The 18,116-nt window shown below is 42.2% G+C and overlaps 1 protein-coding gene across 10 annotated transcripts in view; it reads right to left on the bottom strand.

Annotated features, from left to right (window-relative positions):
* Positions 1 to 18,116, bottom strand: part of SLC8A1 (solute carrier family 8 member A1) — a 344,617-nt gene that overhangs the window by 27,939 nt on the left and 298,562 nt on the right. For all 10 annotated transcript variants that reach the window (XM_032652088.1, XM_032652087.1, XM_032652082.1 and 7 more), the window contains one exon: positions 17,044 to 17,319. In XM_032652088.1, the coding sequence (XP_032507979.1) occupies positions 17,044 to 17,319 (276 nt within the window). The remainder of the gene's footprint in view (positions 1 to 17,043; positions 17,320 to 18,116) is intronic.

Here is an 18,116-nt window from a genome sequence, read left to right on the forward strand (position 1 = left end):
TGTGCTCCGCAACGGGAGAGGCCACAGCAGTGAGAGGCCCATGTACCGCAAAAAAACAAAAAAACAATCAAAAAATGTGCAGAAGAACTGAACATTTTTTCCAAAGAAGACACACAGGTGGCTAACAGACACATGAAAAGATGCTCAACATCACTAATTAATAGAGAAAGGCAAATCAAAACAACAATGAGCTATCACCTCAAACCTAGCAGAATGGCTACCATTAAAAAGTCTACAAATTACAAAAAGTTGGAGAGGATATGGAGTAAAGGGACCCCTAATACACTGTTGGTGGGAATGTAAATGGATGCAGCTGCTATGGGAAACAGTATGGAGGTTCCTTAAAAAACTAAAAATAGAACTACCGCATGATCCATCAATTCTACTCCTGGGTATATATCCGAAGAAAACAAAAGAATTAATTCAAAAAGATACATGTACCCCAATGTTCATAGCAGCACTATTTACAGTAGCCAAGACATAGAAGCAACCCAAGTGCCCATCAACAGATGATTGGATTAAGAAAATGGTATGTGTGTGTGTGTATATATATATATATATGTGTGTGTGTGTGTGTGTATATATATACATGTATATATGTATATATAATATGTATGTATACACACACACACATATACATACACACACACACACAATGGGATATTAGCCATAGAAAAGAATGAAATTCTGCCAAGTGCAGTAACGTGGATGAACCTAGAGGATATTATGCTTAGTGAAGTAAGTTAGAGAAAGACAAATACTGTATGACATCATTTCTATGTGTGGACTCTAAAAAATAATGCAAATAAATGTATATGCAAAACAGAAACAGACTCACAGATACAGAAAACAAACCAGTGGTTACCAATGGGGAAAGGAAAAGAGGAAGGGGCAAATTAGGGATATGGTATTAAGAGACACAAACTACTATGTATAAAATAAACAAAAAAATATATAGCACAGGGGATTACAGCCATTATCTTGCAATAACTTTTAACAGAATATAACCTGTAAAAATACTGAATAACTATGTTGTATACCTGAAATTAATATAATATTGTAAATAAGTTATATGTCAATGAAGAATAAAACAATTGGATAAGATTAAAAGAAACTGAAATAAGATTACTAAAAACTGATGGAAACAAACTTATACACATTTGTCTTCTTAATCTTCCATGAACTCTCTGTCTAAACACACCAAACCATTTAGTGCTCCATTTGATCCCATACTCTCTGCCTCAATAATTTACATTTCATTCACTTTCTCATACCCAATCTCACATGTCCAAGTTCTACTCATCCTTCAGGGCCTAAGTCAAAGTCCAGCTCTCCACAGACCTTCCCAGACACCCAGTGGAAACAAGAGCTACCTTTTCTGAGCCACCGCAGCATATAACCTAAGCTATGTCATTTCCTACTTTGTGGTACACCTTTATTTACCTCACCGAAGTGCAAGTTCGTTAGAGCAGAGGCTGTTTTTATTCTCCATATGTTCAGTACTTGGTATAATATCTGGGACATGGTTGATTTTTAACAAATGACTGGGTAAAAAGGCCTTAAGCGTGAAATCATTTAATCAATAGATATTATAACCCATAACACAATATGGCATCCTGTCAAATATTTGTGAAGAGATGTTTGTCCTAATCATTGGCCATATGGAGACGTAGAGACGAAGGTCCAAACTGGCTTTAGAGACTTTCTCTCATGCGTAACACATAATATTTCAATTAAATATATCAGTTATGCTTATAAGAGGTATTCAATAAAAAAATTAAATGACATAAAATAATCTATTGTCATGAGAAAAAACATAAAACAATGTAAAGTTCAGTGCGTACAGCTCATATGTATAAATATTCATTACAATGTTAACAGTGTTTATCTCTAGGGGGCAAGGTTATGAATGGTTTATGTTTTCTTCCATTTGCTCACTGTCCTTACCAAATTTGGCAAACATGCACCCCGTTTTGTGATATAAAGAAAAAATCGGACATGGCCTTGAAAGGAAGCTTCTAACAACTGAGAGATCAACTTCATTCAATACAGTTATTTAACTGAGAAAGAAATAGAGAAACCTCAGTCAAGATGGTCTTTGGTCCCACTCTTACCACATACACCCCTGGCCCCTTCAAGAGGGGAACAGTATGTAAGGTAAAATAATTTTCCTGTGTGCAGAAATCTAATTTCAGATTCTTTGGTTGTTTGGATACTCTAAAACGACAAATGAAAAAAAAAGGTAATATACTATATAAAATAAAATTTGAAAGATAGATACAAGAATGCAAATGATTGGGCTTCCCTGGTGGCGCAGTGGTTGAGAGTCCGCCTGCCGATGTAGGGGACGCGGGTTCGTGCCCCGGTCCGGGAAGATCCCACATGCCGCGGAGCGGCTGGGCCCGTGAGCCATGGCCGCTGAGCCTGCGCGTCCGGAGCCTGTGCTCCGCAACAGGAGAGGCCACAACAGTGAGAGGTCCGCGTACCGCAAAAAAAAAAAAAAAGAATGCAAATGATTGTTGGGATTGTATTTCTTTGCTTATTAATATTTCCTATTATACTTACAAAGAATGTATTTAGTCTCATCTAAATAATGGGGTCTGTCTGGGAAGGGATGGAGGGTTGATTTTTAGCCTTTTCTGGTTCTTTCAGTAGTTCATGGATATGGCCGTCAAATCCTTAGATGGAAGGAAGGCGTCATACATACTATCCACAAAGCAGGTACATTTCACAGGGTGAGGAGGGGGAGTGGAAGAGATGAAGAGGGTATTTCCTGGCCATTAGGTGCTGGCCTAGAGCTCAGAGACATGAAGGTACCCAGGACAGGCCATAAAGTGGAACAAACACTCTAAAAAACAAGTTTCACCCACTATATAATATTCCCAGGGCCGGCTGTGAAGGGAAGAGATATGTCTCTCTTGGTTTCCTTCCAACCCCTCCTGTCAAGCAATGAAGGACTGCAGAGTGAGGCCAAAGTCCTCGTTTAATTTTGTATTACAGCAACACATGTTATTTACTAAGAGTTGATTTTATTGACTTCAACTCACAAAATTGCTTTGCAGATTCACTGGACCTGACAAATACTTTTTACAAGCTTGATAAGGGATTTGTGCCCTTGGCATGTCTGGGAAGGGATGTCACGCCTGTCTTTTATCATTTGTACCTGGGCTCTTACTAGAGATGGCATTTGTTATGCAAAGACCAGAGAATAAGGGGTGGGGCTCTCTCTAAGCTGCTGTGAATATGTGATGAGTCTGAGCTCTCCTGTCATGTTTTGTCCTTGTCTCTCTCCCAGGTACCAACACAGCTTAGTATTTAATACATATTTTTTGATAAACAGCTCTTAGTTTTACAACATCTTACAATTTTTAAAGCACTTCCACAGATGTTATCCTATTTGTTCTTCCTGACAATTCTGGGGTGGGGGGGTGGCTGGGAACAGTACCATCAGCCCCATTTTTTCAGGTAGGGAAACTGAAGCTCCCTAGGGTGGATGGGCTGTGAGTGCAGAGGGTGAGCCTAGAACCCACAGTCAGTGATGCCTGTTGCCCAGGTCTTCACGCTGCAGTCTCGTTTCTAGGATCCTTTATCATATCCTGTTCTCACCACATATCACCCCATGCTCTGAACCTAACACGTCTAGATTGCCTAACTCCCAAGGCTGCTGCGGATATCAAAGGGATAATTACACAAATGTACTTTTTGAACAATGAAGCTATGCAAATGTAGTTACTGTTCTGTGTTCAATGCAAAGGCTCTGCCCTCATGAAATCATTAATACCTTGGTGTGGATCATTTGTTGCATATTCTGAAGCTATAATGAGGCAGGCTGGGACCCTTTACTGGAGTGCTTGCACCTGGACAATCGTCTCCTCAAGCAACAAAATACAAAGAAACTAGAAGGGATTCAAAATAACTGCATGCACGTGCAATTGACGCAAATTATGGACAAAAAGATACAAAAAGACCGAGAAAACTCAAGTGCCACTTCTGAAGAGCCCGGAGCAAAAGCAGGGTACTGTGCCTGCCCCCTGCACACCCACCACCAAAGGGGTGGGCAGACCACCTAAGCCAGCCCTCTGGCCCGACCACTGGACACCCCCCCCAGCCTCACCCCGTATAAGGAACAAACTTGCCCTCCCTTGGCGAGTGGGCAAGCAAGGGAACCTGTTACTTGCTTTCGCTCCCCGCTGCTGCAGCAGGGGCCCAAATAAAGCCTTGCCTGAATTTCTTTTCTGGTCTCTGATCGATTTCTATTGATTAAGGGCACCAAGAATCCTGGTTGGTAACAATAACCCAGAATATTTAGATGGGAGGAGAAAGGGTGTTGGGAAGAAACACTCAAGGCACTGAAATCCTATCTGGTCAGAACAGATGGCATGGGAGTGACAAGAGTACCAGCTACCAGAGAGAGAAGGAAAACACCAGGTAACTCAAAGGCATTATTTGAAGTGGGGGGTCCAAGGAATGCAATACTTTTTCATAGTTTCTAAGACTAGAACTGTCTGGGTAAGTCTGCAAAGGGAACACCAAAGGCTTCAGTGATTAGGTGACTTGCCAACCATCAGTGCTACAAGGAGTCATACCACCCTATTAAAATACCATCCCCACACACACTCGATTCCACGATCCTGTTTTGTTTTCTTAACAATATTCATCCTCACTGCTATCTGAAGTTTATCGTATTTTTGTTAAGTATCTGGCTTCATGGGATTAAATATCTGTCTTCTATTTCCCTCTAACTCCACCGTGTAGAACAGGGCCTAGCACTCTGTGTGCGCTCACTAAATATTTGTAAAATAAATAAATGAAAACGAAGGCAGAATAGCTCAGAAGCCTGTGCTTTGCCACTGTATCATATTGCTCCCTTTGTTTTAATTGTTTAAAAATTTCCACGCCTAGTGACTGGTGAAGAGGGAAGGCTGCTTGAATATTTGAGGATCAAAGATGCCACGTTGCCTCAGGGAGTCAGTGTGGGGGTTCCTCATTAGCTGTCGGTATCTGTCAGAACAGTTTTTAAATTTTGAATATTACTAGTCATTAATATCCCCCCATAGACTCAGCTCAGGTGTAGAAGCTGTAGAAGATCAGGTTTAATTCTTATTCTTAGGACAAGAACACTTGGTATAGCAGAAGTTACTGACGTCAGGTCCTTGTATGTGGTTTGCCCCCTTTCTCCTGAAATGTGAAACTCCAGAAGCTCAGAAGAAAGGACAGGCAGTGCCTGGAACCACTCCTAACGCAGCCTCACACTGAGAGCCGACGCCCTCTAAACAGCCGGCCTCTCATTTGACAAATGGGTTAGTTTAGGGGCTGTGGTTTGCCATATTTCAACCATCTGAGGCATCACCATAACTAGAATCCTTCAGAGCAGGACATTTTCACAATCCTTGTGCACAATTATGATTATTTTTCTTTTGCAACTGTAAGTCAGGAATGAAAAGGTGTAATTAGTCCTCTACTGGGCCCATTTGTGGACCCCAGTGGGGATCATTTTAGTTTGGGACTACAGCAAGCCCTGCTTGTTATCTCAACACATGTGGGGTTTTTTTGTTTGTTTTTTTGTTTCCTTTTACAGAGGTAACCTAATAATAGCTTGAAATTTATGGAGGACCATGTCAAAAAGCCCCCTGGGCTCCAGAGGGCAGGGGAGGGGAGAGGGGAGAGAAAACACCACATAATTTCCTGATTGTAAATAACTGAACCAATATAAGCTCTTTTCTCCTGGTACACAAAATATTGGATTTATAGGTGCTGAGCTAAACAAAGGTTATCAAAAATGGTCACGAATAGAATTGGCATTTCTGGATCATGTGCCAGAAAATGTGGCTGAACCATATAAAGCATTTGATCGATTTAAATCCTTTTCTGGAATAAAGCAGAGTATAAACAGTCATACGTAGCTCGTGCTTCCTTCCTGTGGAGAGGCTGGATGCAAAGTCTGTGTGCTGAGGGGCAACAATGGCGTTCCAGCTGGCATCGTGCATAAACGCCAAGCACCACGATTTCATAGCCAGAATACACACTATCCCCAACAGATACTAAAATTCTTCTACAGTCACATGTAAGATTCGCCTTGTAGATTGAGTTAGCATCTCATTTGCCTTTTCTAAAAATACCAATGCACCTTAAATTTGTTTTGTTGCTCATGTGGTACTCATGACATGGAAATTAAATTATGGACTTTTAAAGTTTTTATTTTGTATTAAACGAGGTGGTACCCCAAGATTCATAGCGCTAATTCTAAGTACCACTGTGTGATATTTTCTCCCAGCGATCCCTAATATATGAGCCAAGGTTACTGCTGGCGGGAGGGTAATGGGACTGTTTTAAAAGGTGAGCAAATCCATATATGCACAAAACAATGAAGATGAAAAACATCTCACACACGTAGACTGTAAACGTCTGTAGGGATTTTGGGATGAAATAAAAATGTTTAAATCTTACAGAATCCATGGTAAATCCCTAACATCATGTAGAACAAGTATAATTACTATCACATAGGGAATCCATGACATTTTTGCATTAAAATCGGTCCTCTTAAATATTGAGAACAGACAAATCTGTCAAGTCAAAAAGTATATTAGCGGTTATCTGGGGCTGGAGATAGAAACAGCGATTACCTATGTATGGCCATGAGGGGGTCTTCCTGGGGTTATGAAACATTCTAAACCTGGATCAGGCTGTAATGGTTGCACAACACAGGAAATTTACTAAAAAAAAAAAAAATCACTGAACTGTATACTTCAAATGGGTGAATTTTATGGTATATAAATTATGTCTCAATAAAGTTGCTTAAAAATGCAGGCTGGGGCTTGAATTTAAAAGAAAAGAAAAAAACAGAGGCCCTTGAAAACTGTCATTTTCATTATCTTATTTTCAAATGTGCAAAGGGAGAAATGAAAGTCATCACCTGTACATTGTTTACCAGTCACTCAGTAAAGACCCACACTTGTTAATCCTCGGGAAGGAAAACACCTAACATGCTCTCCCTACACTTGATGCTTGCTCCCTTTGGAATACACCCTGAGATAGAAAAGAGGAAGCTTACATTTGTTTACCACGCACATCCGTAATACCACTTCTCTAAACACAAAACACACACACACACACACACACACACACACACACACACACACACACACGCCCCTGAACAGCATGAAGTTTCTGCCAGGTGTCCTTGCTTTGGCTGACCTAGAGTTTATAAAAAGGCCCAGTTAAGAGTAGGATGACATATTTTTAACTCCCCTTCCCTCACACTGTGACTGTTACGAGACTGAGTGAAGGTGGCTGGCATGCGGTTGGGACACTAATCCTAAGCCTGCAAAGCTTCAGATAAGGCGTGACACACGCTGAGTACCCCTGCTCCCCGGACCACCTCCTGCTAGATGACAACCTTGTCATCACCCTGGCTCCTCCCCAGCCTTGTGCTCAAGGCCAGGTGCCCATGCAGCGCTGCCCTTTGAGAAAAAGAGGGGTTGTAACTGACAATGAAAAAAACTTAAAAGGATTGAATACAAACTCTTCTTTTGTAGAGTTTAAGTTTTGTAGAAGGAATAAAGGATGCAAATACAATTTTGAAATGGGTCTTTTCCAGGCTGGCTTTTACTAAATGCTTTTGGGCTTGCTGCATACAGTCTATTTTTAGTTTAGGATAATAGGCATTTCTGGTGCCATTTATGGAGCAAACGTTGTGAAATCTGGTGTCTGGCTTTACTTCATTTTGCTCTGTCCTTGTAAAGTTTTGCTTACGTAGGATCCCTTCAATTTTAATGACATCACCCATTCGTGGGAAAGTGCGCTAGAAAGTACAGGGTGTTTTACCCCCCAACAGCTCCTCACTGATGTGAGGTTAAGATAAGTTTCCATGAAAAGACATTTGAGTGATTGGGGTGGCCCAGGGCTGCTCCTCTGGCTGTGTCCCTGGGTGGCTTTGCCTCCTGGCCTGACTACAGATCAGAGGGCCCATTTGCAGCAGTTCTGACCTTTCCTGGTGGCAAAGAAACTGACTGTGTATTACAGCATTTGAAAACAAAATATACCTGCCCTTTAGGGTCCTCTTGGGAGAACTGACACCATAGCCAGTGGGAAATCTTGGCTCAGAGTAAAGTAATTCTGTTTTCATTCCCATTTAAGATGATGTGAAATGTTATTCCTCCAGTTCAACATGTATACACACGGGAGCAGTGGCACTTCCTCTTCAACTTGCGCTGAGTTGAAATGCCAGTGCTCAGGGGTTAAAGCTCACAGAGAGTCAGTGGCACGGCAGGAGACAGGAACACATTTGGGGATGTTCACCTCATCAGAATTCTTAACACAGGATAATAATAAAAATAGCCTGAGAATGTTCTTGACTTTCTGTTTCTTCAATGGCTGCAATATAGCAGAGCTAAAAATACCGTGGGAAGCCTAAACCCATTTATCAGTACGTTCAAGGAGAAGGGGAAAGAGGTCTAACATTTTTTATCAGGTCCACTATATGTAGGGCCTTGCACTGGATACTTTATAAAGGCATTCTCATATAGTCCTCAACTCTGAGGTGGATTTTCATGTGCCCATTATCCAGGTTAAGACACTAAGGCTGAGAGAAATTAAGCAATTTGCCTCTAGTAAGTGGGGGAGGGTGGGTTTGAACTCAGGTCTATCCGAATCTAGAATTCATGTTCTTTTATACTCTGTTGGTGCATGTTCACTAACATGGCACTAGAGAAGATTCTGCATAATTTTTCTGAGATTGAGACTGTTAACCAGTTAACCTGTGAGTCCAGCAACGAGAACACCGCATCTGTTTGAAGTAGAATGGAGAGGAAGTGATTCAATCAGTCTGATTCCATCTCCAAGGTAGCTCAGATGACTGCGGGAATTCAGAGTGACTGGGTACAATATCCCCTGAGAAGAGTTTTGTTCTGGGTGGGGTGCTGCTGTGTTGCCTTTATGACCCCATCTCTTTGGTTAGCTCAGGGGCAGGGCTGAGTGTGTATGCGGCTAGATGCTTTGGATGGTACCTCTAGCGATCCTGCCCCCTGGGTTTCTACTTCTGCTAGAACACTGGAACTTGATTTCCTAAGCTGCCCTTAAGTCTTTGCAGAACGTGACTGCTGAGAGAGCATCCTCAATACACCCTTCTTGGGCCCCACTGACCCCAGTGCCTGGGCAGCCACATATCACAGGCAGCTTTGGTCTAGACCTGGAATGACCTAAGCTCCCTTGTGGTTTCGCTTAGCAGCCCATGGCTGTGCTGATGAAGATTATCTTGGCATGCTATTTTTCACCAGCTAGGTCAGAGTTGAACATGTTTAACAGTTTCCAGTCATCTTAGTATTTCCTACATATAAAAATTGAAACACTAAGAATCTATGGGTAGAAGATTAGGTCTTTATTCATTTCTGAAGTTTTCTGAAGCATGGACTCCATGAGGTGTTTGAATGCCAAAGGGAAATAATGATAGTGTCGGACCTCAAGGAGCTTGAGTATAATCCATTGTTGCATGCTTTAAAAAATGGAAAATACTAAAATTAAGGCAAAAAGGGAAATAAGGAATTTCCCCCAAATTGTAAGCTATATGGGAAAGAGTATATGCAATGCTTACTTTGAAACTAAATCCCAGGTGGAATGATAGAGCGGTTAAATAACAGATAAGAAAGAGATAATATGGATTCCACCATTTACCACTGATATAAAACTTGGATGGAATATGGTCAAGTCATTTCTCTATAAGCCTTAATTTTCTCATGTACTGGCGCTCACTCTCCTATAGGCTGGTAAGTAGCCTTTACACAGGGCCACCACTATATACATCCATGGATGTGGTACCCCGTACAGCTCCAGGGCATCATTTAGATGATGCTGAGCTCTTGAGATTGCAGCATACAACCTACCTGTGCAACCATGTAAATCACTTCAGGATCCACTTAGAGATGAAGCAGGAGGACATAAGTTGTAAGTAAATGTTACTTAAGCATACTCTAGACTATCTTCGTTTTCAGAGGTGTTAGAAGTCAGGAAATTGAAAACTGAAGAAAAGGAATCAATTGCTAATTTTTTGTTACAAGAACAAATATATTTTCAAGCACAGTGCCAAACAGATAGAAAAATCTCATTTTCAGGAGATGGGTCTAAGGGACCAAAATACCTTGGGAGGAGGGAAAGTCACTTCAAATAACTTAATGATATAACCTAAACAAGATAATAAATAATGTATAATGTACAAATGGTATTTATGCCTAGCACACAGTTGGAGCTACGTAATAAATTGAAAGAATTTCCTTCTCTGGTCATAAAACTTTTCATTCTCATTTTCTGATGGTTTCTATTCCTTTTTTGGCATTTTGAGAGTTGATCTCAGTGTAAATAATGATAATTATTTCTTGCATTTTATACCAACTTACAGTTTACAAAGTGCTCTGAAATCTGTATTACTTAAATCTCATCAACTCTTTAAACTGCCATGGGTTATTATGGCTATTTTGTAGGCAAGAAAAGCAAGGCTGGGTCAAGAAATTAATTCCAGCAACACAGTGAATAATGGTTAGAAGTTCTCTTTCCTGAATTCAGTTCTAAAGTTCGTTTCTATACCCTCGGTGCATATTCACCAACACTGCAATCAGAGAACAAAGTGAACAGCTAGTATGGCTGTTTTATATCATGTATTTCCTATGGTATATAGAAGTCTGGAAGTGGTAACTTAAAAGTGACATACAATTTCTCTAAAGAAAGATTTTTTTTTTTTTTTTTGCGGTACGCGGGCCTCTCACTGTTGTGGCTTCTCCCGTTGCAGAGCACAGGCTCTGGACGTGCAGGCTCAGCGGCCACGGCTCACGGGCCCAGCCGCTCCGTGGCATGTGGGATCTTCCCAGACCGGGGCACGAACCCGTGTCCCCTGCATCGAAAGGCGAACTCTCAACCACTGCGCCACCAGGGAAGCCCCTAAAGAAAGATTTTTTAAAGAGATTCCATATACAAAATAGGGAAAACCCCCTAAAGTTGTCTATTTCCTACTCCTCCATGCCTTAAAATCTAGGGCGAAATAATTCCTACTTGACAGAACTCAAAGCATATTCAAAACACTGCAAGCAAACAGAAGTCTGACAATGCCAATGGTTAAGGGGCAGCCTAGAATACCCAAGTTTTAAACTGTTCTGGTCCCAAGAGTAAACAACCAGTAAAGGGAAGAAAAAGTGGGCAGTAGGCGAGCTTCAGGCACAAGCCCAACCAAGATGTATGGAGAAAGACCAAGGCAGGACTTAGGTCAAACTATTCCCAACTCATCAACATCTCGGAGTTTCCTCCGTAATTCAGGAGGAATGCTCACTTCTATTTGACTTGATTGAAAAGGAGCAAGAGATGAAAGAAAAAAAATCCATATTTGGAATATGACGTAGAAGCTTGTCTTAATACACACAAGTTTTACTCAAGTAAATGACTATGTGCTAAAAGAATGTCAATTACAGGTGGTCCCTGCTACAGAAAAGGCTGGGCTAGAAGTGTTCCTTCTTACACTTTTTTTTCTCTTGAATTTTGAGCCTGTTTTTCCAGAGAAGCAATGTGATAATAACATGGTTATGAACCTATGACTGGCTACTGCAAAATGCCTATTTAGCACTTCACAGAGAATACCTAAAGTTTTTTGGGCTCCGGACGCGCAGGCCCAGTGGCCATGGCTCACGGGCCCAGCCACTCCGCAGCATGTGGGATCCTCCCGGACCGGGGCATGAACTCGCGGCCCCTGCATCGGCAGGCAGACTCTCAACCACTGCGCCACCAGGGAAGCCCCCAAGAATACCTAAAGTTTTTAACAGCACTGAACTGAGTTCTGGGTCTTGGAAGCAGAGATCATAGGAGAGAAAAGAATGAAGAGGGAAAACACTATCTTCCTCCCCAGTTCCCACCATAGACTCAACTATGAATGAGAAAAAAATCTTTCTGCTCTGAGACTCTTAGTGCTCTGAAGTTTAGTTTTGACCGTTCTTACTACAGTAACCTACTCAGGTATATTCTACTCGTCAAAAATAAGCTACACTATAGAAATAGCTGTTCATCTCCCTTGATTCTAACTTTAATTCTTAGCTGAATCTACAAGGTGTTAGGAAGAAAGCAATCTGACAAACCAATTCATACTCATGTGTAAATGACTGTCCATTAATTTATAATATACACAAACACATGCACAAACATAATTGCATTACTTATGTGTTAGCTAGGCATCATTCTGGGGGCCAGGGATATAACAGTGGAAAGGGCAAGGTTTCTGCTCCCATGAAGCTTACATTTCAGTGAGGAGGGCTGGCCAATAATAACACTCCAAAACAAATAAACCAAAAAATCCACAAAGTTATAAATAGGGTGATATAATACAGGAAAACTGGGTGACCACTTTGCATCGTGTGGTTAGGGAAGGTCTCTTTGAATAGGTGACATTTAAGATGAGATATAATTGAAGACAAAGAGCCAGTCTTGTGCACATGAAGGGGAAGAGCACTTTGGACAGCTAGCACAACCCTGAGGAAGGAATAGACTTGGTGCATGAAGGACAAGAAAAAGGCCAGTGGGGCTGAAGAGCAGTGGGCAAGGAGGTAAACAGAACAGAAACACAGGAAGGGGCCAAATCACTCGGTCTTTGTAAGCCAGATTTATGCTTTTGAAGTTTATCCTAAGTGAAAGAGGAAGCCTTGGAAAACTGTAAGGAGAAATGTGGTCTGAGTTACATCTTAAAACAATCTCTAGCAGAAGCATGGAGACAGATAGGGGGCTACTGCAGGGATCAGATGAGAGAGAATGGCTGCCTAGACTAGCATGGCTGTGGTAGAGACAGCTAAGTGGGTCTGATCAAGATATACTGTAGAGGGGAGATCTGCAGGAGTTATGAATGGATTCACTGGGGAGGAGGAAAAAGGAATCAGGAACACCTGGGTAGATAATACTGTTTTCCTGAGAAAGGTGAGATATGGGAAGAATAGGTTTGGTTGAAGGATAAGGCAGCTGGGCAGTAGAAGCCAACAGTTCTATTTGGATATGGTAATTCTGAGCTGTGAATTACACATCCAGCCTTGATATAGGAAGGCGGTTGGTATATGAATCTAGAACGCAGGGAAAAGTTGAGGCTGGGGAGCTACATTGGGTACTCACTGGCATATCTATGGCGCTTAAGCCTTGGATACTGGGATGATGGCCCAGGGGGTGAGCATGGACCGAGAAGAGGCCTGGGGACCAGGCTCTGGCTCTCTCCAACATTGAGAGGTGGGAAGAGACTGTTCCTCTCTTCTCCAGACAGGCGGCTCTGTAGAAGGGCCATTCAGGCAAAGAGGCTGTTCCTCTATTAACAGTTGTGGGTCTTTAAGCTCTTATAGGCACACCTGAGGGTGGTCAGGAGTCCTTTTCTGCCAGTAGATTATAATGGAACATTTCACTACCAGTTGGTACGAAGAAGCTCTGTCTCACCTGCAAAGTCATAAGCTCTTTTTTCCAAGATTTTGAATATGGTTAAAAAAAAATATATACTATTAATGAGATACATAGATATTGAATCCTGCCCTGAGGCAGGAGGACTAATAGGGAAGGTTTTCAATGCCCATAAGGCCCTCACAATCTAAGAATCTTAAGTCTCACCTCCAGGAAGAAGCAGTTTACCAAACACTAGCCAGGAACCCTTCTGCCTTAGGAAAACTGTCAAGACTTCAGCCTAGACAAAGAGCTGGGCCCCAGGACCAATACAGATGAACGGTAGGGGTAAGTGAAGAGAATTAGTTCTCTTTTTTCTTCTGCCTATAGCAACTGGGCTTCGTCACTTGAGAACAACAGCATCTTTTTTTCCCCCTGATAAGTCAGGAAATATAATAAAGCAATGCTCTTGTTTATGGTTTGCTTTGCTGTGCAAAAGCTTTGAAGTTTCATTAGGTCCCATTTGTTTATTTTTGTTTTTATTGCCATTTCTCTAGGAGGTGGGTCAAAAAGGATCTTGCTGTGATTTATGTCATAGTGTTCTGCCTATGTTTTCCTCTAAGAGTTTGATAGTTTCTGGCCTTACATTTAGGTCTTTAATCCATTCTGAGCTTATTTTTGTGTATGGTGTTAGGGAGTATTCTAATCTCATACTTTTACATGTACCTGTCCAGTTTTCCCAGCACCACTTATTGAAGAGGCAAAGTGAGAGAGTGGCATGGACATATATACACTACCAAACGTAAAATAGATAGCTAGTGGGAAGCAGCCGCATAGCACAGGGAGATCAGCTCGGTGCTTTGTGACCACCTAGAGGGGTGGGATAGGGAGGGTGGGGAGGGAGGGAGACGCAAGAGGGAAGAGATATGGGAACATATGTATATGTATAACTGATTCACTTTGTTATAAAGCAGAAACTAACACACCACTGTAAAGCAATTATACTCCAATAAAGATGTAAAAAAATAAAAAAAATAAAGCAATGCTCTGAAGCATCAGGGTTGAAGAATAAAGTCAGAAATATTGAACAAAATGCTGAATGAACAGTTGGCCGTTTTGGGCGGGGGGAGGTTTATATAGATATGATCATCTGAGATTATCTGTGAATATATTGTTTGGGGAGTACGCTACACAGTTAATACTGCAGCAAATTATAGGAATTCTCCCACTAACAGAGCAAAGAAATCTGTTTCCCAATGGGAAGAATTTACGGCAGTGTAGGGAAACCATTCTGACAACTAATGACTCGCCGTATTATCCCACAGGCTTTCTTACCTCTTGATACCCCTACCTGGGTTCTGAGCTGCTTTTAAATGGCAGAACAAATGACTCCGAGCACTAGGTTCACTGTAATCCACACTTCATGTTACACAAGAGATTTTAATCCTACGGCTTCCATACTGTTCAAAAGGGTTCATTAATACAAGAGATACAGAGCCATTTTGGCAGATTGGTATATAGAAAAAGGAGCCAGCTTTGAGATACTGGTATGACGAGTTGAGAAAAAGAGAAAAACACCCCAAGACATTTTCAGGCCCAAGGATTTCATGTAGGGAAAACATGTTTAAAATCCCTTTTAAAGCAAGAGATGCATTCGGTAGGATCTGACTTCGGATGCTGACTTTTCAGAAAGGCAGGCTAATTTTGGATAACTGTCGTGAGACCTAAGTTTGCCTTCATTACCATAATTTGCACACATTCTCCTCAAGTGTTAAACCCATGGCCGAGCGTGTGTACTAACTTGAGCACTGCTTGATAGTCATTTAAGCCTTAAGGAAAGAAGGCTCCCCCAGACATTTTCCTAGAGTAACCTCTGATAGAGCCATGGCTAACGATGATGCTTAGTTCCTGTGGTTGTATACTTGTTCTCTAAACAAAGCAACGTAATACGAATACTTTAAGTTTTTCCTCTTGCTTGCTACATTTCTGGTCATTTTGGGAAAAAGTTAAAAATAAAGACCAAATATAGACCTGTTGGAACACCGCCGGGGTTGAGGGGGAATCAATCGACCCCGGTTGATCAGCAGTCAACCGGAAGACTCCGTACAGCCCTGCAAAGGCGGGCAGGGAGAACACTCTCGAAATCCCTCAGCTCCTCCATTAACTCAGCTGGACCCCCAAAACCATGCTGGGCCCAGCATGATCAGGACTCCTAAACAGTCGATCAGTTGTAATACACCATGTGCCACAGCTCACCAGGATATATCTGGACCTTTCATCCATCCTTCGTTTCTCAAGGGGCGAGGCGTCCACATTCGTACTCGTCAGATCCTCCTTAGCCGTTCAACACCATAATCACAAGAGCTGCTCTTTTATTGAATTCCACGTCCCAGATGCTTTCCTAGCTATATATTTTTATAGGCGTTTTCTCCAATCCTTACCCTGATCCTGCAAGTTAATATGGTTGTCCCTATTTCCTAAATGAAGAAACCGAGGCTCAGAGAAGTAATCTATCCATAGTCACTGAGATAATGAATATCTGAGAAGAACAGCCAGTGATTTCAGTCAAGAGACACATGGTTTAAACTGTGCTTGCTTTCAGACTCAAAAGCCAGGTTGCCAACTACGGCAAGTGTTAGCAGAAGTCACAGCATTTTCATTAAGGCTGTGGCAAAGTGGGAAAGTGGGAGAGGAACGGCACCATCCGCAGGGCTGTATTTCCCCTCAATTCCTGCCTTTTCCCAAGCCCACTGCAACCCTTGTCATTGACCTTCTGTTGGTAGAGATGCAAGTCTCGTTGCTCTAAGTTGAGACTACACATCTCTCAAGATGTCAGCTAGTGACGGGAAGTAGGTCCAGAACTTCAGTTACAATAAGCTCTGATGTGTATCAGAATCACCTGTGAGCTCAACGCACATTTCTGGGCCCTTCTTTAGACCTTCTGACTCCGTAGGTTGGCTGTGGGTCTCAGGCATTTGCATTTTTAAAAACAAACTCCCAGGTAATTCTGATGCCCATCAAAGTTTGAAAATTACTGCTCTCAATGTTATGTTCAGGAGGACGAGGTCTTACTTAGAAGAGCGAGTACACATAACGAGCTACAGTTGCAGGCTGGAAGAAAAATTCAGCTTAGCGGGAATGCATGAAGGGATGTCCACCTGGCCTGCTTATTTTGCCCAGGATAACTTTTTCCTGTTCTGATCCATGTCTGTTTTCTATTTACTCCCATTAATGTTTGGGTCAAGAGAATCATCAGGTCTTAAGTATTTATCTTAGTTACCCAACAAATACAGCGCTTCATCCAAACTTGACTAAATACGTAGAAGACAGAAATTTTGTTCTTGAAGATAATTCTGTAGTTGTGTTTTTGAAAGTTCTAATTGTAATGGGAAGCTGACCTATCAATCTATCCATCAAATCAATCTGCTCTCTCCGTGCAGGCAGGCCCTCTGGGAATGCTATCCTGTCATGATGATACTGACCAGCTTTCTAACCTTGAGAAATGCCATGATGATGTTCTGGCAGTGACATTATGCACGGCTCTGGGCTTTTGTCTTTCATAGGCCTGGTTTGTTAGCATGGCACTTGAAATTGTAGGAACAAAAGGGTCAGGAAAGCAAATGAGCTTCCACTCCCGGGGGAATCACACAGGGATGTATTCATTACCTGGCACTGAGGTTCCGAGCGCGACGAACACTACCGCGGTCACCGAATCCTTCAGGCCGATGGTGCAGCCGAAGTGGGAAGCCAGGTCTCCGATGAAAGCCGTCAGTATGCCAATCATGAGGATGGAGACGATGAAACATGCCCAGCCATTCCAGTATTCTGTAGGGGGGACGAAGGCGAAGAGAACCTTCCAGAACACAGTCAGAAAGTGCATCACGTAATCGAAGCAGGAGGGCAGCTTCTCCTCCCCACATTCATCGTCGTCATCATCTTCCCCTAGAGAGAAAGGAATGAAGAATATTTCATCAAAATCTGTGCTATCAGGGTTTTCCTCTCTCCCACTTTCTCCTTCCTAGGCCTGTTGGCCCTCCCTTGAGAGGTGGGTGAAGCTTTGGGTTTTCCAAGAGTCAATCATAATCAACCAAATCATTATTAAAGTACTGACATGCCCCCTCGCTGTGGTTCACAGATCAATAGCAAAACCTTAAGCCCCAACCAGTTCCGGTTATATGCAATCAACACATACTTTCTACTCCCACGTCACCTCCCGTGAGTATTGTCATTTCATAGAAATGAAAAGGATTTCTCCCCAAAGGCAGGAAAGTCGTGTGCCAGGCTTGGAAAGAAGCCTCCTTTAATGAAAGATGACTGACAGTTCTTCTACCAGGATTCTTTCCTTCCAGCTTGGAGTCTGGCTCTGGGGATTCATGGCCATATGATCCTGTATAGGACCATGTTCTAACAGGGCCCTCCAGCTTCATCGCCTGCAACTACTTCAAACTCAAACTTCATCCCAGCCAAATGGAATTATCTGCATTTTCTAAAACACTGTATGTAATGTACTTTCTCCTACTTTTGTCCTTTAGAACTAAACGTGCTTGGTATATCCTAATCCCTCCCTCCTTATCCTTTAAAAAAAAAAAAATCACTGCCCCTGTGAAACTTCCCCTGACCACCACCCTCCCGCCCCTTGCCCTCCAGGCTTCTGGGAACTTCCTGGGGCTTCCATAGCGCCCCCCTCGACACTGCTAACACTGGATCACTGTGGTCCCTGAACAGAGGCAGGAGCACAA

This window comes from Phocoena sinus, chromosome 13 (assembly GCF_008692025.1).
Source record: "Phocoena sinus isolate mPhoSin1 chromosome 13, mPhoSin1.pri, whole genome shotgun sequence".
NCBI lineage: Eukaryota > Metazoa > Chordata > Mammalia > Artiodactyla > Phocoenidae > Phocoena > Phocoena sinus.